Genomic DNA, 23,667 nt, shown 5'->3' on the forward strand with positions numbered 1-23,667 from the left:
CGCTTCCTGGGTTGCTGCTCCGCTCCTCTGCGCAGACAGACTGTGTTCCGTCCTGGCTTCCCGTCAGATTGCGGCATAGGCTTGGGGCGTCCCTGGGAATCGATGATTGTCCTCTTACCTTCCCACTTTGGAATGTACCCTCTTGCTGCACATACCGTATTTACATGTAAGTGGATACTTTTATTTGTCAATTGTTAATAAATCAACCTACTTAGCGGCGCTCCTCTCCTTTTGTTTTTTGTCTTTGATGGATCTGAGCTGACTTCACTCCAGAGAAGAGCTGCCCTTCGTGAACTTTGGATACAGTGTCCCACAAGATAAATTTCATATCCGTTGTCTTCCACATACTGTTTATTCCTTATGGTTTTTTTCCCTGAACTATGAACTGCTTCCCAGCACCTGTCAATGTCGATTAACACCTTTCATGCTACACCGGTATTGTTTCAGCATATGACTTTTTTATGACTTTTTAATTATATTTTTTTATTTTAATTGCTTCACTGCCTCTGAGCACCAGTTTATTTTGTTTTTCTGCCTTGGCTGCAGGCTGGGGGCCATACCCTCAATATGATCCTGTTGGTGGTCCCCCCTGGGTCACCACCGGGAGTGGGGCTGTTGCCCGGGGGAACTATACACACTACCTACTCCACACATCTACAACAGCTACCCACAACATCGCCATCTGGGTGATGTTTCTAGGTAATTAGCAGAGGATAATAATCTCGGTCAATCCACACAAAACCCGCAGGATATTTATTTTATTTTACTGTTGTACTTTTTCTCTTTTCTGTTCATCTGGTTAAGCTGTACACGGTGGACCCATGTGGGTCAGCGATTTCATTACAACGTGAAATGTTGGACATGTCTTGTTATATGTATTTTGAAAATTAAAATAAAGATTATTAAAAAAAAAATCATTATCATTACATGTTTCACTGCAAAACAAAAAAATAAATAAACTAAACTGGTTGGCTGCAACAGGGTCTTCATGCTTGAGTAACAATTTTCAGGAAAGTTTAAGATAAAAGGGATAAACTGTTAGGTTGTAAAGCTCAACATAGATAGTTCCTTCAATATTTTTTTTTTAGCTTTTAAAACATACCTTTTGTGTATCTAAAGAGCATTTATCAAATGTATCCAAAGGGAAAGTGTCTGTTGCCCATGCCAATTACATTTTTGTGTTTCACTAGAAACTTTCGCTAGAAAATGGAAGCTAAACTCTGATTGAGTAATATGAAAGCCACATTTTTTCTTTCAAACACTTTGGATAAATGAAACCTATTGACTGTTTGCATCATGCTTCCAGTAAAACCCAGCTCCTGCCACAAGGCATATATACATTTTTCACCGGCTGTGAACAATATTTACTTCTCATTCTTGATGTGTATCATTTTTAATATATATGTACTGTATTATATAATGTAGCAGACATAGATTTTTCTGCTAGAAAGATTTAAATTCATAGCAGCAGGGAAAAGCGTGAGCAGAAAATTATTTAAACATTGCCCCATCAATAAAATAGATTTAATGAAAGCATTTACATTGTAGTTCTGTAATACATTTATTTATGTTTTGTTGTGTTTAGAGCTATTATTTTAATGTCAGTACTTTCTTTAATGCTTTCTTTGTCCTAACTAATTTTACCTTCACTTTCAGTGACAATAAAGCACTTCTCTCTGACAATGACAGCCAGGTAGAAAATCTGCCCCTTCTTTATAGCAAAGGGACCTGCTGCCATTTCTTATGTGTCTCACCAGACAGACTAATGTACATCTATTTAACACTTTCCTTCCTTTCACTAAACACTGGCCCTCTAATACAGAGATTTCCCAACACACTGGAAAATCTCTGTGTGCAATAAGGAGACCTTCAGACTATTGAAGTGTTTGTTATTGTCTGCTACAGGAGACCAAAATAGCATGGATCTTGCGTAAGTGTCCCCAGTAAAAGTATTCCAACTACAAAGAGTTTAAACTGCTATCAATTTTAACTTCAAAGCAAAACTTCCACTATTCAACCATTTCCTTAGCTGATGAACTGGCCTAAAACATTTCAAAGGTAACAGTAGTACTGAAATGCAGGCACTTTTCGGAATTTAAGTTAAAGTGTAACTATGGCCAGAATAAAAAATGATTTATACAGTCTGTCCGTAGCATTAAGGCTGGGTACAGACCAATACAATGGAAAATCGAGAAAAAAGCTGCGCTCAAAGAACAAATAATATATGCGAATAAAATATGTGTAAAAAACAAAGCTGCCAGCACCTAGAAGTCTAGTATCAAACCTCAAAGTAACAAATAAAACAAAAAAGATGCAGTGCTAAGAATTATCTGTAGTGAAAAGAAAGTGACTAAGAAAAACTAAGGCATAGTCTCATAGATGTCAATTTGTGAAAATTGATATACATCATCATCATATACAATCACATGCATAAAATTAAGGATAAATCGATAAATAGTAGTGACTGTGTAAAAAGAGGTGAAAAAAAGACTAAAGCAAAGTCTCAGAGAAAACAATTTGTAATAATTAGTATATATATAAGCCTTAAAATATATACACCATGAAACAAATAAATAATTAACTCGTGAGTGAAATATACTGATATTGAGATAAAAGGAAGGATAAGATAATCCCACAAAGTAACAGTCCAAAAAGGTGACCAAAAGAAAGTAATCATCTGTGAAAGTGCCAGGAAAACGAAGGGTATCTTCTGTGTCTCTTCACACTCAAGATGAAAAATTAAATGCGCTTACCAGATGGCGATGACTGCTATTACGGCAGTCTCGCCCAGCACAGGGAAATCGGTCTCCCCACAACCCAACACGCACAGCAGCAACTACCAGCAGATGATTCTCAGGGATATAAAAGAAAAAAGTCCATAGTGTAGCATGTACAAAAAAGATTGATTTATTGAAAGTAAAAACACACTTACAATGTTGCAGTGGGTAAGGAGCGGTGAGATAAAACATGTGTATTAGTCCCAGCGGCGTCTCCGTCTGTAAACCTCCACTTCCTAAGTCCTTGTATTAGCCCATCCGAGAAAAACGTGATGACGTCGCAGGCTCCTCCCTACGCGTTTCGTCACGATAGGACGTCATCTGGGGATTGGCCAAGCTACAGCGTTATCATGTTTGGGCATGATGGCGCTGTCTAAATGCTGTCCCTAAAGGCCAGTTTCAGCGCATCAGGCGTAACTGCACTGATATTTCAAAATACCACCGGTTGCCAATATGGATATGCTACATAGAGAAGAAGAACGTAATCCTGTACCTGACAATAAGTTTGGATGGTCCATGATTACTGGTTATTCTAATCAACACTTCTCTGTCAAGAAAATATTTCAGAAGCATTGGAACATACTTAAAAATGATAAAGTACTTGGGGTGGTTATTCCAGACAAATCGGTAGTGATTTATAGGGGTGCTCCTTCTTTGCGACCTAGTGTTGCCTCTAATGTAGTTGATCCCCCCAAAATTATTTCTTTTTTTCATAACATGAAAGGTTTTTTTCCCTACCGTAAATGCAGTACCTGCCAAATTAACTCCTTTACAGGGAGGAAATGTGAGACTTTTCTCAGTATGTTGTCTTATTCAGTGTCCATGTTCCATGTCCATGTTCCAAACAATATATTGGGCGAACGAAACGCGAACTACATGTGCGTTTATTGGAACATGTGGCTAATATTAAGCGAGGGTTCACTAAACACAATTTGTCTAGACATTACGCAAAATACCACAACAAAAAATTGAAAGGTACTTTCTTCCTTGCTTTTGATAAGATACGTCCCCATTGGAGAGGCACCAATATGGTCAGATCCATTTCTAGACTCGAAACTAGATGGATCTTTAATATGAAATATTTTGTACCATATGGATTAAACGTCGATTGGGACATTAATTGTTTTATAAATAATTCCTAATAATTTTAATTTATTTTAATATTTTTTATTTTTTATATCAGTGTTTTATTTCTTTATTTTTCACATGCGGATAATTATTTTACATAAATATGTATTTTATATTTATTGGACTGTGTTTGGTGTTTATAAATGCAGCCTTTATGTATGGCTAATGTACCAATTTTTAGTTAGTTGCGGTGCCTGACGTCTGTTTTCTTCCTTCTTTCTTGGTTTGTTTGTGCCATCCTATATTTTTTTATATTAGTTAGAATACTTTTTCACCACAAGATAGCGCTTCCTTTTCCTTCACTTTCTAGATTTACTCAAGTTTTCTAATGTCCATTGACGGCCAGCAATTAAGATGGCTGAACCATTTTTTCCTTCATTATGTGGATTGGGTTGCCAGTAGTCCAGATGGCGCCTGTAGTGTATATAATACCCAAACATGATGATGCTGTAGCTTGGCCAATCCCCAGATGACGTCCTATCGTGACAAAACGCGTAGGGAGGAGCCTGCGACGTCATCAAGTTTTTCTCGGATGGGCTAATACACGAACTTAGGAAGTGGAGGTTTACAGATACACATATTTTATCTCACCGCTCCTTACCCACTGCAACATTGTAAGCGTGTTTTTACTTTCAATAAATCGATCTTTTTTTTACATGCTACACTATGGACTTTTTTCGTTTTATATCTCTGAGAATCATCTGTTGGCAGTTGCTGCTGTGCGTGTTGGGTTGTGGGGAGACCGATTTCCCTGGGCTGGGCGAGAGTGCCGTAATAGCAGTCATCGCCATCTGGTAGGCGCATTTAATTTTTCATCTTGAGTGTGAAGAGACACAGAAGATACCCTTCGTTTTCCTGGCACTTTCACGGATGATTGCTTTCTTTTGGTCACCTTTTTGGACTGTTACTTTGTGGGATTATCTTATCCTTCGTTTTATCTCAATATCAGTGTATTTCACTCACGAGTTAATTATTTATTTGTTTCATGGTGTATATATTTTAAGGCTTATATATATACTAATTATCACAAATTCTAGTCTAGTCTTTTTTTTCACCTCTTTTTACACAGTCACTACTATTTATTTATTTATCCTTAATTTTATGCATGTGATTCATTGTTTATATGTATATCAATTTTCACAAATTGACATATAAAACTATTACAGACCAATACAAGTTTATCTGGTCCTGCAGATACTGGCAGAATTTTGATTTGTGAGTGGCCCTCCCTGTTCAACAGAAGCTGATCATTAGATCGAGGTCTATCGAACAATCACTCAGGCTCCATTCACACCTATGCATGTTGCTTTTGAGCGTTTTTGGAGTTTTTTTTTCCATGCTTGCCACGTTTTTGAGCAGCGTTTTTGCGGCGTTTTTGCGGCGTTTTGCGTTTTTTTTTTTTTTTTACAGTTTTTTTTTACAGTCTAAAAAAAAAACAAAAAAAAAAAAAACGGCAAAAACGCATAAAAAACGCATCAATAACGCTGCAAAAACGCTGCAAAAACGCTGCAAAAATGGTGCAAAAACGGTGCAAAAACGGTGCAAAAACGGTGCACTTGCATTTTTGATGCTTGTCCATTGAATTCTATAAGGCCCCATTCACACTAGCGCGTTTTTTGATGCATTTTGCATTTTGCAGAAATGCACGGGAATTTTTTAACATGGGTTCCTATGGAACATGTTCACATCAATGCTTTTTTGTATCTCTGCGTTTTTGGAAAGGGTCGGGGACTTTTTTTCATGCAAAAAGCAGCATTTTGCATGTAATGGTTTTCAATGGACAAGCATCAAAAACGCAAGTGCACCGTTTTTGCAGCGTTTTTGATGCGTTTTTGGTGCGTTTTTGGTGCGTTTTTGCCGTTTTTTTTTTTTTGTTTTTTTTATTTTTTATTTTTTGTAATTTTTTTTTAAGACTGTAAAAAAAAAAGAAAAAAAAAACGCAAAACGCAAATCGCGGCAAAAACGCGGCAAAAACGCGGCTCAAAAACGTGCCAAGCATGAAAAAAAAACCTCCAAAAACGCTCAAAAGCAACATGCATAGGTGTGAATCGAGCCTTACATGCAAAACGCTGCATTTTGCATGAAAAAAAGTCCCTGACCCTTTCCAAAAATGCAGAGATACAAAAAGGCATTGATGTGAACATGTTCCATAGGAACCCATGTTAAAAAATTCCCATGCATTTTTGCAAAATGCAAAATGCATCAAAAAACGCGCTAGTGTGAATGGAGCCTCAGGTAGACTTTCATCAATCAGCTGCTGCATCAGCTGATCAGTGTATTCTGACAGAGTTGAGTCCTGCTATCAGAATACAATGACCTGGAGGGGGGATTCTGCCACTTAACTTCCTTGAATGGATGGGGGATATGTTTTTTTTTTTTCGTTCAGCCTATCTGCTGACTAACTATCTGTACCCAGCTAATACAGCAGTTTTTGCTTTTCTAAGTCCCCCAGTAATACCTAGTGATTCGGCCAGTGAGTATGTTGTTTTTCAGCCTCTTTTAACAGATCAATTTTTCCAGCAAAGATGGCAGTTAGAAGGTTGAGACAAAAATTTTACCACTGACAGGGGTGCTTATAATGGTCAACTTTATTCATTTATGTAAAATCTTTATCCAAAAAGGTAAAAGAAAATCTCTTAAACTTCTTAAAAAGTGTTAGCTGGAGTTGGGCTTTACATTGTTAGTCACTAAAATCTTCTAGTCCATCCAACACTACCCTTTCCACTGATTGACAATGCTGCTATTCAAGAATGTTGCTACTCCATAAATGCAGTGGATGAGCAGCCACTTAAAGACAGGAGGTGTGTCACTGGCCTATCACCAGGTGAAATGCAGCCACCATATCCAATAATTGGTATGTAGCACCATCTAGTGTTAGAATAGGTGTAGGAAAATTGGTTCGGCTCTGTCAGGAAGATCCTGCCAGTAATCGGCGTCCCAGGCTCATTGGTGCGCGTCTGCGGGCGCCATTGCGCCCGCGCACGCACACGGGCGCACACACACGCATCCCTGTTGGCACCAGGCGGGCTATTTAAACCTGCCTGTCACACTCAGTCCCCGCTGTCTGCTCTACAGCGTTCTGTGTGTCAAAACCTGATCTGATCTGAGACTACCTGTTACTTGACCCGGCTATCTGTTTGTGACCATCCCAGCTATCTGCCTGCACCTGACCCCTGGCTTGCTTAGACCATTCTCCTGTCTGATCCCTGGTACCCTTGCTGTCCATCTGATATCGATCACTGGCCTGTCTGACGATCCTTCTGCCTGATCCCTGATACCTGCTGTTGTTCCTGGTTCCAGTCCAGCATTCCAGTTTCTAGCCTGCTACCTACTGTTGTTCCTGGTTCGAGTCCAGCATTCCAGTTTCCAGCCTGCTACCTGCTGTTGTTCCTGGTTCCAGTCCAGCATCCCAGTCTCCAGCCTGCTTACCTGCTGTTGTTCCTGGTTCCAGTCCAGCATCCCAGTCTCCAGCCTGCTTACCTGCTGTTGTTCGTGGTTCCAGTCAGCGTTCCAGTCTCCAGCCTACTTGCCTGCTGCATTCCTGGTTCCAGTCCAGCACTCCAGTCTTCTGCCTGCTTACCTGCTGTTGTTACTGGCTCCAGTCAGCGTTCCAGTCTCCTGTCTTCTCTCCAGTTCCAGTTTCCTGGGTCCTAACTACTCCTGGACTTCTGGGCGGACTGTTGATCCTGCCAGGCACTCATACCACTCCTCACTCCTGTGTCCTCTGTCCCCATTCCAGAGGGCTATGAGTGGGAGCCGTAGGGGAGGCCTCTCTCTGCATTTCGGGCTCAAAACCTACCAGGTACGTGACAGTAGCAGACAGCCATGTCTGAGTCTGAGCAGAGAACCTCTCCCATGGAGTAACTGTGTGTACACCTGGCAGGATTGACTGAAGCAGTCAAGAATCTACAGCAAGGCTACACCCGACTTGAAGAATGGGTATTAGCCCTGTCTAACTCTACCGGGGTCCAGGAAGCCCCTCCTTCCGCTTCTTCAGCTGGCCCTTCTCCAACCATGTTGATGCTTCCTTCAGAACCTAGAGTTCCGACGCCTGAAAGACTCTCCGGAGATCGAAGTAGATTCAGGGCCTTTCGCAATTCCTGTGAACTCATTTTTGCCCTCCAACCACACACCTTTTCCCTGGAGGTCACCAAGGTGGGCTTTGTGATTTCCTTGCTTACAGGTGATCCCCAAACCTGGGCCCATTGTCTCCTGGAACAAAAGGATGCGTCTCTGACCAACCTCACCACCTTCTTTGACGCATTGGCCCAGTTATATGAAGATCCCCAGCTCTCACTAACTGCGGAAACTGCACTGCCTACCCTTCAGCAGGGATGCAGGGCAGCAGAGGATTATGTAGCTGAGTTCAGACGGTGGAGCGCAGACACAAATTGGAATGATGCCGCTCTCCGCTACCAGTTCCGCATGGGACTTTCTGATCCCCTGAAAGATGAGTTAGCTAGAGTTGGCATACCACAGACTCTGAATGCTTTGATCGATTTGGCCATTCAGATCGATCGACGTCTAAGAGAACGTAGGGCGGAGAGGGCTACAGGACTTTCTCGCCCAACCTGGATGCTTCCAAAGATTCCAAGTCATACTCCACCAGCACCACCTACCTCCACGTTTAATACGCCTGAACCCATGCAGTTGGGGGTCCTTCGGCCTTCCCTCACCCAGGAAGAACATCTGTGCCTGTACTGCGGGGAACCCGGACACTACGTCAGGAACTGCCCTCTTAAGCTCCGTAAGTGTCTCTCCCTGTCTACTGACTATGTTGTTCCTCTGGCCAAAAGCACATCTCACTTTGCCCTCTCTGTCTCATTACAGCTCCCCGGAAAGACTCTGCAAATAACCACCATTATTGATTCCGGAGCTTGCAGCTGTTTCATGGATTCCTCTTTTGCTGCAAAACATCAGATCCCTCTTCTTCCAAAGGCCCATGGACTCTCCATCCACCTGGCTGATGGGGCCGCCATCAAGTCCGGACCTGTCACCCAAGAGACCATCCCAATACCGTTACCATATCTAACTCTCACCAAGAGTTGCTGCGCATGGACATCATTGCTTCACCCTTGTTCGCTATAATCATCAGCATGCCTTGGTTACAAGCGCACAAACCTGACATTAACTGGGCCTTTTCTTCTTCCTATTGTCAGCAGTTCTGCAGATCACAAGACGCTCATAGGGCCACTACCTTGCTATGCCTAGACACAGACACTAGTCTACATCAGTCAATCCCAGAAGTTTACCATGACTTTCTAGACGTGTTTAGTAAACAGGGGGGCAGAGACCTTACCACCCCACGGGGCCTATGACTGCCCTATCGAGCTGCTTCCCGGAGCGGAAATCCCGTTCGGAAGGATTTTCCCCCTGACAGAGGTAGAACAAGGGGCATTAAAGGATTATATTGATGAGAACTTAAAGAAAGGCTTCATTCGCTCGTCCACGTCCCCAGCGGGCGCGGGCATCTTTTTTGTACAGAAAAAGGATCATACCCTTCGACCATGCGTGGACTACCGCAAATTAAATAAAATCACAGTAAAAAAACGCTATCCTCTCCCCCTGGTACCAGAACTATTCAAAAGACTTGGAACTGCCACTGTGTTCACTAAGCTTGACCTCTGCAGAGCCTACAATTTGGTCCGTATCAGGGATGGAGACGAATGGAAGACTGCTTTTCGTACCCGCTATGGGCATTTTGAGTACTTGGTGATGCCCTTCGGGTTGTGTAATGCTCCCGCTACATTTCAATATTTCATCAATGACGTTCTACAGGACTTTCTAGATCTGTTTGTCATCGTCTACCTGGATGATATACTAATCTTTTCTTTCTCCCTTGAATCTCACTGCAGGCACGTCAGAAGTGTGTTGGCTCGGCTTCGACAGAATGGCTTATATGCGAAGGCAGAAAAGTGTTAGTTTGAGCAGGAAAGTATACCATTTTTGGGGTTAATCATCTCCAGTAGGGGCATTAAAATGGATCCTCAAAAGATTGCTGCAATACTGGATTGGCCGGTCCCAACAGACCAAAAGGGAATCCAACGGTTTGTTGGATTTGCCAATTTCTATCGGAAATTTATTAAGGGGTTCTCAGCCATCATCACTCCAATTATCCAATTAACCAAACAGGGAACATGTTTTCACTGGTCTTCTGAAGCCCAAGAGGCCTTTGAGACCCTCAAAGGCCTCTTCACTTCTGCTTCCGTATTAAAACATCCAGATTCCTCTCTGCCATTTGTACTTGAAGTAGACGCATCTGAAATTGCTGTGGGAGCAGTGCTGTCCCAAAGGCAAGGAACCAGGGCCCTGCTGCACCCGGTGGCCTTCTTCTCTCGCAAGTTGTCTGTGGCAGAGAGAAATTATGACGGAGGAGATAGAGAGTTGTTAGCAATAAAATCTGCATTAGAAGAATGGTGCTACCTTCTGGAAGGAGCTGCCAATCCAGTCCTAATTTTTACAGATCATAAGAACCTGGAGTATCTGAGATCTGCAAAAAGACTGAAGCCACGACAAGCCAGGTGGGCCCTCTTCTTCTCCAGGTTCTCCTTTCATGTCACTTACCGCCCTGGTTCCAAAAACACTAAACCTGATGCCCTATCCAGGATGTTTCACAAACTCCAAGAAATTTCACCTCCGGACACCATCCTGTCCCTGGGGAATTTTCTTCTGCTTCAGGGAAACCTGCTCTCGCAAATTAAGCAAGCTTCCACAAGACTGGGACCTTCTGTTGGGCCAGAACTACAGATCAGAGATGGGTTGCTTTGGCACGAAAACAAGATTTAGATACCCGAAAGCCTATGAGTGTCCATATTGGAGCTTTGTCATAATCATGCACTGGCTAGGCATTTCGGTATAACCAGGACCATCGATCTGGTACAGCGTACCTTTTGGTGGCCTCAGGTATGTAAGGATTGCAAAAGATTTGTGGAATCCTGTACAACCTGCATTAGGAACAAAGGTTACAAAACTAAGGCATGGGGGCTACTAAGACCTCTGCCTGTCCCAGACAGGCCATGGAAGATGTTATCCATAGATTTTATTGTCGAGCTACCTCCGGTGGGGGGCTATACCACCGTCTTTGTAATTGTAGATCGACTGTCAAAAATGGCCCATTTTGTTCCAATGAAGGGTACCCCCTCAGCTTCAGAAACAGCACAAGTGTTCATCAAAGAAATCATCAGACTCCACGGGGTGCCAGCCAATATCGTCTCAGATCGGGGGGGGTAAAGTTTACCTCCCGATTCTGGAGGTCTCTGTGCAAAGCTTTGAATATTGAACTGTCGTTCTCCTCTGCCTATCATCCCCAGACCAATGGGCAAACAGAGAGAACAAACCAAACTCTCGAACAATACCTACGCTGTTTCTCCTCTTTTGCCCAAGATGACTGGATTTCTGTGCTCCCATTGGCTGAATTCGCCTACAACAACTCCATTCGCTCCGCTATCAAACAGACTCCATTTTTCGCAAATTATGGCTTCCATCCTTCATTCTTACCTAATTCCCTCCCTGAATGTACAGTACCAGCAGTTCAGGAAAAATTTAATTTCTTTGCCTCCAACAACCAAATTCTACAGTAAACCATGACCAGGACCCAGGAACACAATAAAATAACTTTTGACAAGAAAAGGCAAGGTGAGCTGTTACTTGCACACGGTGACTGGGTATGGTTATCCACGGTGAACCTTAGGTTGGCCTGCCCTAAGATCTGCAGAACAGTCCTCTATCGCCTCCCCCTGGTTCTGGAGGCTTCATGGAAACTTATAGAAACTAGTGGGAGGGGGGATAGAGGCAGGGATCTGAATACTTATGGGAATTGGGCCAATCCCCAGGCAGGAGGCTTGGCAGGGTGGCAGAACCAGCTCATAATTATTGTGGAGCCTGGCCAGCAGGGGAGTCAGGTGGAAGATGGATGGTTCAGGTGCTGCTGTGTGGCCTGGGAAGGGGCCCCGGAGAAGGGGGGTGTTCTGCTTCCAGGCTGGAGCAAGGAGGAAAGTTGACAGAGGGAGCTCCACTACTCTGCAGTCCACAGAGGATGGACAGCCTAAAAAAGGAACCAGTCCAGCAGAAGGCCTGAAAGCAGTTCTATACATAGCTGCAGGACAACGACAGTGTAAGTACCTCTACACCCCCAGGGCCTATGCAAGTTCTTGGCAAGTCTTCAGGGGAGAATTTATTGCTTACAAAATTCCTTGCCTTGGTATCAGAAACTGTAGTTACCACAGCCAGGTGGACTGGTATTTTTCATTAAGGGAACCAAGAGCTCCTACAAGTTGGGACTTTGCTAAAAATCCACTCAGGGAATACTAAACTTCTAGGAGGGGATTACTTTGCTAAAGACTGTTGCTGTTCAGGAGGGAGCACAGTCAAGTATCTGTTGTTACAGTGTGCCAGCGAAGGAATTTGTCCTAATTTTTATTGTTCTTCTAATCAAGTTGGGCATCTCATAACCCCTTTTACCCTATCCAAGTTGAAATCCCTAATAAATCCTAAAAAACAAGCCTATGGACTGCTCTTTGTGTCTGGATGCAAGTTGGAATATGCGTGTTGCCAGGCTGTGCAGAGGACCCAAAACTCAGCGGTTCCTTAGGGGTAGTGCTACAGGTAAGCTACAATATATAAGGTTTTTGTTTTTAGGTTTAGTTATGCTTTAAGCCCCACCCCACGATAACAATTAATCATTAAGTACCAGAACCAAATGACAACCTGGAATATGACATTTGAATAAGGGGGCCATGAATTAAAACAGGGGGAAAATGGGGCATTACCTTAAGCTGGCTACTGATGGATCGAAATTTGACTGCTTCAGCAGGGACCAGCTGAACTTCGATCTATATGTGGCTGCCCCCGCTTAACAAAGTTGATGATTAGATTAACTTCTGTCAAATGAGAATGTTGGGAAAACTTTTCCCGATCAGCAGCTGCAGACGCTGATCAAAGTATTCTTACAGAGAAGAGCCCTGCAGTCAGAATACATTGTCCTGAAAAGGGAAATACTCACATCCTCTTCCCGTGTTCATTTTTTTTTTCAGCCCACTAGCTGAATGAAAAAAAATATCCATGTGTGGCCAGCTTTACCTTTGGCAAGACTTGAGGGTCCATGTACAGCTTGAATAAAAAATATCCCAGACAGAAGGGGACCTAGAGAAGATGGGGCTTACTGAAGAGCAATACACGTGGTGAGTCTATTATCAAAAATGTATTATTAAATCGGTACAAAAAAGAACATGTCGATAAAAGAGTATAAACCAATAGTGAACTACCCTTGGTACAGATTGCAGACTGGCCCTGATGAACTGGTCAAAGCAACCACAAACTGGGGGGACAGTACAACATGTAACAAAAATAAAACAACAACAGCATCCAGACGCAAAGGAAATTGGTGTCAGCCTAGCCGTCCACTGAAGTGGAGTATCCAGCAATTGCTGAGTATGGCAGATAGGTTAACACCAGTCCCCCAGGGGGCTTGAGCCGGCAGTGGGAAGGAGGGGCAGGGAAGGAAAAGGATGAGACACCATATATCCTGTGTGGGCTCAAGTGGAGATAGTCCCGTGTGATGTCTATTACAGCACTGGGCAGGCTAAAACAACCTTTCATATATGAGCAAAGACAGAGTCCATTGGTACATGTGGATCACTGTACATGTGTCCCGGTGGAGAGATGATTGGTCAACAATGTGCACAGTTGGTGGTCATTTTGATATTATGCAGAGGGTGCAAGCAACCGCAATACATTACCACTCCCGATATCAGGCAAATCCCGTCAGATGCTTCAGTGGTGGTGCGTGCCTTTATATGTGCTTGGCTCCCGCAGGGTCCTCATATCCTCAAAAAGATATCGCTCAGAGGAGCGCTGTGTTGAGGGAAAGGTAAAACTGCTGTGTGCAGAGACTTGTCACCGAGCACAGAGACTTGTCACCAAGGTATCAAATCGAGTCCATAGGCGTGCATCTCAGATTCCTTCCCTCTAATTGCCTAGACCTGACGGTCATAGTCCTTCCCTCAGTGTGCAGGCCCGCAGACACCTATGGGGGATGTCGCCATAGCGTGGCGTCTGAGCGGAACTGACATCAACGCGTTTCACATTAGGGGGTGTGTAGCTTCATCTGGACGTAAAGGTGGCGTGCGAGGGCTCCTTCTTATCAATGTCTGTTTCTCATATACGTCCACCAAACAGAAGATTTCTTAAAGGAGCTAGACCCAGTCTGTGTAGTGACCGGATTGACGTTGCCTGTTGATATGCTACTTATCCAAGAGGCTATTCATCTCTTATTCTTCAGGTTGCCAATCCTATTAGGGGGCATCTCGGATAGTGGATAATCAAGAGGGCCATATGAGGTATCAAATATGGATAAAATACTTAAATTAAATTAGACGGTATCAGAACATACAGTTGTCCTCTGTTCAACCCTACAGCTTGAGCCTAGGATTCAAGGAGACCCCACAGGATTGGATTTGAATGCCAGAATGAATATTTGCAGACACTACAATTAAGAGGTTACCTTAGAATTTTTTTTCAGGTCAGGTCATGTTCAGTTGAAGCCATCAAGCTTTGCAAACTTTACATTCAGTTAAAGCATGTTTTTGGGGCATATTTGCAAAGCAGTGACACCACTCACCAAACACGGTGGTGTCATTTAACACATGTACCAGGAAGATTTACTTGCACTGAGTGCTTGGCAATTGTCAGATTCTCTGTTTTATAAATATGCCCCTAAGTGTTTTAATTAACGAAAGAGGAATCTGTATACGTTACTGGTAAAGATGCATAAATGTGTCTCTTTTCCCTGAAGCATGCGGTTAAAGTCTAAATTCACATAATTCAACCTAAACTATGCCATATGGTACTATTTTCACAATCTTGGCTGGTGTTGTATTTGGCTGCCTATTGTTCTTGATTTATGGTTTAATAATACGGCTACTCTCTGGCAAAGCAACCAACATACCGATTAATTTCATTTGTGCAGACGTTTCTGGGAGGATAAAATAGGCTTCTGCAATTCAGAATTGCCAGCTTGGTGGCAAGATTGTGCTGCTTATTATTGTTCTATTTATGCCTTTTCTTGTAGTTAGTTTTTATTGTTATGGTTTAGGGGGAGAACAATGAAGAGGATGCAGAATGAGCACTAAGAACACAAACCACAATTTCCATTTCATTGCCTGAATATTTCAAGCGTACTAGGCAATGAGGATTCACACATGAATGTAAATGAAGACGTGTTCTGCCAAGGTAAAGAAAATCAGCGGGGTAGAATGTATAACAAATTTTCCATCAGGAACATGATCCACAGGTATGTAATAAACAGAGAAGCTTGAGCACAGGTGGTGCTTGACCCATAAATCACACAAAGGAAATGCAAAATATTACTTACTGAACAACAACTTGTAATAGTTTAACAAGAGTTAAACCTGGGGGGGGGGGGTTCAGTTGTTGAGGAGGAGAGGGCGGACAACTAGAACATGTTACATGTTACACCCTGTGTACTGGTTCTAAAAGGTAAACATATTCTTTAACAATGGCTTTGATAGTCTAGTATTTCTTGAACATTCAAATAGTATTTTCCCACTTTAAGAGGCTGTGTACTGCTAAGGGTTATGGCTTCTTGAAGAATGCATACAGACAAAAGTTTTTTGTTTATTTTTTTTTCTAGTTTTCTATGGTATGAGGGAGGTTTATAATGGTTTGTTTATTTTTACTTGACTTTGTAGTACTCAGAAGATTTCACTTTGCTAATCTGTACATGAGACCCAACAGAAAGTGAGAGAAAATCTCTACAAAGTGGGGTGAAATAGCCTCAGAGACAGCAGCCACAAGAGCAGGTGTCTCCTTTGGAATATCTACCCAGTGGGGACACAGCAATAACAACTTGATAAGACTTCCAATCTTTCTCTACTACTATCCAAAACGATATAAAATGTTCTGGCTATACATACATGTAGTGCAGGCATTTATTGTTTTTGTTTGGTCAAGGTTTCCCAAGTTGGGTGTTTGATTTTCACCACCTAGAAGAAGCTTCTACAATATAGGGCAGGGAGAGTCAAATATCCAGTATGAATATTTATCATGCCCCAGCCAATCCCTGGAAGAAGGCTTCCGGAAGGTGCCTGGGGGTGATAAATGTTTGAAAGGCCTTTCCAGAGTATTCTTTCCTCTGCTAGGAGGGGAACAGCTACACTGAGACAAAAGTGACAATCTGGGCCCCAGGATGAGCTGAGGACCTAGAGAAGATTGCTAATAGATTTTTGCTGAATGGCACTGTTCTTAAGTCCTGGTCTGGGGAAGGATCTTTTATCTCCCTCACTGAGGTGTGGAGGCTGAGTGACAGACAGATCCTGGGACATTGTGAGTATCTGGTTGGGACTTTAATGTGTACATGCTACTACAAGAATTTGTGCTAAAAGTCTGTCTTCTTGTTGATCCTCATGGAGTATCCTGAAACTCCTGAACCCCTCTCCTGTTTCATGTTACTCCTGCAATAAACTCTAAATAGATATTGGCTAGACTGAGCTAGAATTGTCGGTGTGCATGAAACTGTGCTTGTGACTGGCAGCTTCTGTACTACTTTGGGAGAAGCTGTATCATTCTCAGTGGCCCCTCCGGAGGTGAGCGTCACATACATTTTATTAAAAGGTTTCATCAATGAAAGGTGTGATGCGAAATAATCACCCACACAAAAAGAACAATGATGCTAAATTGTATTTAACTAATGTGCCAATACATCCCAAGGAAAGTGTGATAGCTGTAAAAATGGATTTCAAAGTGTTGCTGTAAGCACAGATCCAGCAAACAAAGAGCATCAGATAAAAAGATAAACAGGATGTAAGAAAAAAAATAGTTAAAAACAAAAAGGATACATTTTGCAATTAACAAAACAAACAGCCATTCCAAAACTACAGGGTGCCACCCTTTAAAATGGCATTCATGCTTTCAAGGAATTTTCTTCCATTACTGTTGTAGCAATGACAATCCATGGTTCCATCCCCTCATATTAGCTATATGCAATACATTATGACCATCCAGAACTGTAACTACTAATGTAACCACTTAAAGTGAGCTAATGCATTTTCCCTCTCAATGATTTTACATTTCACCCACATTTCCATTTGCATTTTCTCAAAGTAGATCTAATTTTCCTCACAACCACACCTTTATAACAATGTGTAGGAAAACAGGATCGCTATGGAATGCATCGTGACTGCGAAATGTATAATTACAGAATCGCAGTATGTAATTTCTATACATTTTAGTATGTAACGTGAAGGCATTTTAGTCAAAGTTGCAGCATTTCTAGCAATTGCCAGAATGTTTAAAAGCTTTAGTATTATGCTCCTTTTTAAACATTTATAAATCTAGATTTATATATATTAATTTTACACAACAAACAGCCTAGTATAGGAAGTGGTACTGCAAATATTTGTCCAGATCCAACCGAAAATCCAACTAATTTTGTATAAATATAAATATCATAGTATGGTTTTTCCAAACTCTACCCTAACCTATATTATAGTGGACCTTGTGGAGCACATGCTGCAGCTGCTGAATTTTAATAATCGGACACTTACCAGTCCTGGAGTCCAGCGATGTCAGCACCACAGCTGATGTTTCCATCAGCTGTCGAGTGCATGCTGCCACCATTGAGAGTCAGTGAAGCCGCTCCTACAGGCCCTGCAGCCGGGGAAGGAGGAGGGAGCCTGGGCGGTGACGTCAACATCAGCGGCTGAGGCTCCCAGAAGTGGGAACAGGATACCTGTATTAGACAGGTATCTTGCCCCCCCCCACCCCTGAAAGGTGCCAAATGTGGCACCGGAGGGGGGGAGGAGTACAACGAGCAGAAGTTCCACTTTTGGGTGGGATTCCGCTTGAGGATGTTTGCCTGGAGTTCAAATTTAAGTCTGCAATTATGTAAGATACAACTTTTTCCATTCCTCTCTTCTTTCCTTCCTTCCTTTCTCTTTTCTTTCTAACATCTCTTCACTAAATAACAAGCTATGTTGTTTAAATGTAGTTTTAGGTAGACATTTTATATATATTACAGTACTAACCTTGGTACTGGGTGAATGCAATGGCTGGGGAAGATACCAACTTTTCCTGTGACCAATGAAATTCCTCGGAGCCAGCCTTCTTGGATTTTTCCCAGGACACGAATACCTTCTCCTTTCTGCAGATCTATTTCATCTGGTCCATGAGCTGTGTATGGATGGACAGCGATACCCCTGTTAAAAGTAAACATGAGACATGAAATCAGTGTTTCTATGCATGCTGTGTTCATTTAAGCTAATAAGCATTTTAGACCCTGTATGTGTGTGGCTTAAAGACTCAACTTGAATGTGATCAATGCACCCAAGATGAAGTACTTAGAAAAAACAAAACAAAAAAAAAACACGTTTAAAACTAAGAACTCTTGAGCATGGAGATACAATTTCATACAATTGCCATCCCTCAGAGCTATTCGGGCAATCTGAATTTCTCACCACCCTATTTATGTTGCTTAGTTATTTATAATTGGGTAATTTGTGTACAGTATCTTTCCTCTCCAAATCTCCTTCTTTATCTGCTCTTATTTTGCAACTGTGCCAGAAGGCGAAGTTGAAGGAGGAGTGGACAATACACAATAGCAGTTGGTCAGCTGTGTGAACAGCTATGTTCCTATTTCTATGGAAGAATGCCTCAGAGAAGAGGGTTAGACCTGGATGTTTGTACTCATATACAGGGGGATGACAATGGATACCGGTCTGCGGGTAGTGCCATAAAAAGTGTTTGTCTTGTGTTGCTATGGTGTGATCAAAATCTTGTCCCTAATCGCCCAAATTTTAAAATGCTTACGCACCTTGGGCATGTTGTGGGAGGTGTAATGCCTTCTTGTTTGAGGTCCTTCTGGATTGTGAGCAGCCACAAGATATGAAAATGCCTTGGGAAGAGGATGCAGCTTATGATGAGGGAGATCTGGCAGATCGATTAGAAGTGGAGGAGCCAGGCTCTCTTGGTCCCAGCCAATACAGGGTGAGTGAGCTGTGGACAGGTTCCCCCATTACCATTAGGGTTGAGCCCATCCATGGGCAGCCCTTGAATGTGGAGAAAAAGAATCATCATCCCTGTTATCTCCAGTTGAAGAGCTGACTTTGGGTGTGATGGCTGAGGCAGGAGTTACATCATTCCGCTCTAATCTGGTGCCTGTGGAACCAAGGCAAGGAAAAGAGTCACTCCAGGGGATGGAGTTTCAGCGGAGAAGTGTTCTCCTACTGTCAAGTTGACATTGGAGGCATCCCGGGGAGTAATGGAGGCAGAGCAGGATTTGGAGACTGGAACTGAACCTGGAGATGCTTCTGGAGTACTTTGGAGAGCTTGCTATCCCAAGAGGGTGAGAAGCAGCACTTGTACCGGACAATTATAACCCATTTGTGGGCATCTGCACCTTAGTCATGGTGGAGAGGGTGCCTGATGGTACTCAGGAGCCGGTGAAACCTGTAACAGCTGGACGGGCGGATAATTCCTATCTACCTCCTGGTCAGGGGTGTGGATGCTGGCTTACCCACTCATCGCGGTTCCAACGTTATTTGGTCTGCAGAGTGCGAGAATGCTACAAGTTAAACTTTCTGTATATCCCTGTGGCCCTTTTTTGGGTCATTGAAGCCAACATCAGGCTACTGTTTGGGAACATTTGTGAGTGCCCAGTTCATGTGCTCTTGTAGGAGACTTTGTCATCAAGAGTTTTGCAGGTGTTATACAAAGTGGGACTAGGGAAGACACATCTGTATGGATAAAGCTGTGTTGTCTTGGGCCTGGGGGTGAAAACCTACATTATTATGTTTACAGGCAGCATGCCGTTACTGGTGAATGGAGGGAGTTGCTTGATCCTAATTATTATATGTGAACTACTTCTAAATGTGCTAGAGAATGGCAGTTATCACTTTTATATACATGTTTTACTGTTTTATCAATGTTTGTAACTAAGTAAGAATCTAGTCTGGTGTCATGCCTTGTGCTTCTGTTTATATTTTTAATGTTGGAACATATAACATCTTTATACAGTATGTTAGAGTTCTGATCGAGCCCCCAGCCTGCCAACCGTTGTGGTACCCATGTCACTAGCCTAATTCTTTATAATCTTTATTGCATGGGGCCGGAAAAGCTTTAAGGGCAGAAATTGATGTGAAGGGATAGCCTAAAAGATATCACTATGCAAGCTATAGTTCGAGTGAAGTGTGCCCTTCGGGGTAGGCTCAGTATAGGCCCCCTTCAGGTTGACCCATCTAAGGGAACCTATAAATGAAGAATATGTAAGTGTTGGTCGGCATCCCTGTGTTGCATTTAAATTCAAACTGTATAGTTTTACATTAAAAGGCTTTATTTCAGGAATTGGGCCTCTAGATCAGAACATGTGAGTAACTAAATGGCAGATTACCTCTGTATTCTGGGTATTTTGGTGCCCCATCTTGTTTCTGTTGCTTGAGGACAGAGGGAGGGGGGCTCTTGGCCAGCATGAACGTTGCTGACTGTGAATCAGGGCCCAGCTAACATATTGCCTGTCCACAACTCTGGTTTGTCCCTAACTGCAATTCTGCTTCTTACTTCCCATTCCACTTTACGTCTGTACTAATCAGTTGTCCTGAAGTCAAACCCAACCTCTCCATCAGACCCTCTGGTGAAGACCAGACACTTTCAGGGATTGAACCTTGCTCGGAGCCTTTCACCAACTGATACAGAGATTAAGTATCCCTGAAAGGCTGGACAGATCCTGAAACTTTCACACCAGCAGTTTATGTGCAAGCATTTGTTTATACTTCAGTGCTGTATTTCTGGACCTTAGTCATCTGTTTCTGGTCTTTCCTGGATAAACCCTATTATCCTGTCAACTTTTTTCTGTTTCAATAAAGTTTATTCGGTTTTACCAAGGAATTAACATACAGCAGTCCTGCCCATGCAGCGGCTAGCTTTAACATTTGTAACAAAGGTTGGCTTGCATGATGGCAAAGGAAGACAAATAAGAGGCAATATAAGAAAACCGAGAACTGACACAACAGCAGTAAATAGGCATAGTCAATAAGCCATAAAGGCCAGAGGGTCTTGGAGAGGTTCCCCACAACAACAGGGCATCCCCTGGGCCCAATAATACCCATAGAGTGGTGAAATATACAGCCTATACAAGTACAGAAGAGGTAGAGAACAGAGCAGAAACATTAGGGAGAAGGGATGCACTGTGCGCTGCAGGAGAAGGGATCGCGCACCTGAATAGTGGAGAATTGGAGAAAAGACAAGGAGAAGGGGGGAAAAGGATCAGGAGGCCAGAGGTCAAGAAGAAGGGGAAGACAAGGGCTCAGGAGCATTGAGACTGCTCGTCATAGGCAGCCCAAGCTGGCTTGAGGGAGAGTAGGGAAGGCATACGCCAGCCACAATTTCCAGATCAAGGAACATAGCATGGGAGTCGTTGCGGATGCTGGACATTGTTTGTTGAGCATCAATGCGGTCATACGATCTCTCACCCCCTGGAATGGGACTGATGGTTTTTCCATGCTTGGGCAATCGTTCTTTTAACTGACATAAAAAGGTAGGAAGCGAGCTTCTGCTGATGAGTAAACAGACTCGCAAGGCAAACTTGGCTTCTTTATGTATGGGCAGAAGGAACAGAGTGAATAGGAGGCCAAATACACCGGACCAAAAACCGTTAATCTAGGGCACGTCCACCATGTGCGCAAAACATCCCCCCCCGATGGCTATAACCCTGGAAACAGTGGTCACTGTAGGTTGAATTGGCACAGGCAATACAGGCAAAGACCCAACACCAACATAAAAGCACCTTATATGCTGCCTTTGAGGTGGCTGTGTTAAATGAGCATTTGACCACAGAAGACCATGCAACACTCCAGTCCGCTAAGTCTATCTCAGTTGTCAAATCTTGTTTCCACTGAGTAACATAGGTGAGAGGGCTGAAAGATGAGCGATTACTCAGAGAAGCATAGAGGGCTGAGATAAGGCTTAGGGATCCTAGGGAGTGCTGGAGGGTGTGTTCAAATGCAGTTTTTTTAAATGGGTACGTAGAAGTTCCACGCAGCGAGGTGAGCCAGTGCTGAATTTGAAGGTAGCAGAGGAAATCTGATTCGGAAAAGTCATGGGTCATGCGAAGCAGGGCTCTAGGATGTGGAAGTTCTAAAAGTACCCACAGAGGAACATCTGTGGCGGGGTAGTATTCAGTGATATTAGGAACCCCCAGGCCCCCCTGTAGCCTGTGCGCCAAAAGGGTTGCTCTGGAGATCCTGGGTTGTTTATTGGCCCAGATGAAATGGAAGATACTTTTCTGGAGCAAGCAAAGGAAATATGACAGAACCCACACTGGGTTTGGGCAAAATTTTAATTTTCACTGAGTTAATCCAGCCTATCCAGGACAAGTGTGAGAACTGCCAAGACTGCATAACGGCAGATAAGGAGTGAAGCAAGGGGGTTCTAGCAATAAAATCAAAAGAGCCGGGAACAGAGGACACCCTTGTCTTTCTTGTGCCCCTTATTATGGAGAAGGGGTTTGAAAAGAACCCCACATATTTGACCGAAGCGGGGGGGGGTCGAGTACAAGGCCGGAATCCAGGCTAAGATGGCCTCTCCAAAGCCCCAGTGGGACAGTACAAATCACAGGTACTCCCAAGACAGGAAATTGAATGGTTTATAGAGATCTAAAGAAAGCAGGAACCCAGGAATTCTCCGTTGGTGTAGAAGGTGTATAAGGTGGACAACGTTATCACTGGCATGCCGATGAAATCTACCTTGTCTCTATAGGTCAAGCGGTACCACCAAGCGAAAATGTTTCTATGTAAATAGCAAACTAATTATGTTCTAAAACTCTGGAGAAAAAAACTTGTTTGGACATTTGCGAAAGGCAACTCCACTTTGCACTATAAGTGCAAACTACAAGTGCAAATTGCACTTGAAATTGCACTAAAAGTGCACTTGGAAGTGCAGTCGCAGTAAATCTGAGGGGTAGATCTGAAATGAGGGTAAGCTCTGCTGATTTTATTATCCAATCATGTGCAAGCTAAAATGCTGTTTTTTATTTTCCTTGCATGCCCCCCCTCGGATCTACGGCGACTGCACTTCCAAGTGCACTTTCAGTGCAATTTCAAGTGCACCTTGAACTTGTAGTTTGCACTTGTAGTGCAAAGTGAATTTGCCTTTAGTAAATAACCCCCATGGTCTTAGTAAATCTCAATGAGATTTGCTTATTCTGCAGCTGGAATGGCCAGGATACCGACTTAGAGGACCCAATGCAGATAGCTTTACAGCTTGTTATTAATGCATGCTCACAGCCTCTTGGTTTGGCGATACCAGCCTGTATTATTGATGTTTCTTGCCAGTATCTTTAGGGAGGCGGAGCACACTTTTTTAACAAAAACATTTCAAGCATTTTAAAAGCAGATTATGTCCAAATGTCAGCCCAAATTCTCGTTGTTAAGGAAATCCTATTATTTTAATATTGAGCCAAACAGAATTAAATATACTCACATGTTGACCAAAACATTATGATGACTGCTTGGAACGGCAACTAGTGATGGACCTGTCCCTTGTGATCCTAATGTGGCATAGTAAATTGAGCCATTCGCCTGGAAATTAAAACATAAGAAAATATTTTTTTCTTCTTGTGTCTAAGTACACATAGGTCCACTTAAAGAGACTCTGTCACCAATTTAAAAAAATGCAGGTAAAAGCACATATAGATTTTAGATGATTACCTACCTTTCCTTTCCATAAACTTCTTTTTTTTTTCAATTTTACAAAG

General features: G+C 42.8%; 1 protein-coding gene across 1 annotated transcript in view; it reads right to left on the reverse strand.

The window, feature by feature from the left end:
• The window catches only part of SH3RF2 (SH3 domain containing ring finger 2), a 260,511-nt gene that overhangs the window by 15,541 nt on the left and 221,303 nt on the right, over positions 1-23,667 (reverse strand). Inside the window, exons 6-7 of the mRNA XM_073620627.1 lie at positions 23,394-23,491; positions 17,948-18,118 (exon numbers count right to left, since the gene is read on the reverse strand). Coding sequence (XP_073476728.1) covers positions 17,948-18,118; positions 23,394-23,491 — 269 coding nt within the window. The remainder of the gene's footprint in view (positions 1-17,947; positions 18,119-23,393; positions 23,492-23,667) is intronic.

Source organism: Aquarana catesbeiana, linkage group LG03 (assembly GCF_042186555.1).
Source record: "Aquarana catesbeiana isolate 2022-GZ linkage group LG03, ASM4218655v1, whole genome shotgun sequence".
In the NCBI taxonomy this organism is placed as follows: Eukaryota; Metazoa; Chordata; class Amphibia; order Anura; family Ranidae; genus Aquarana; species Aquarana catesbeiana.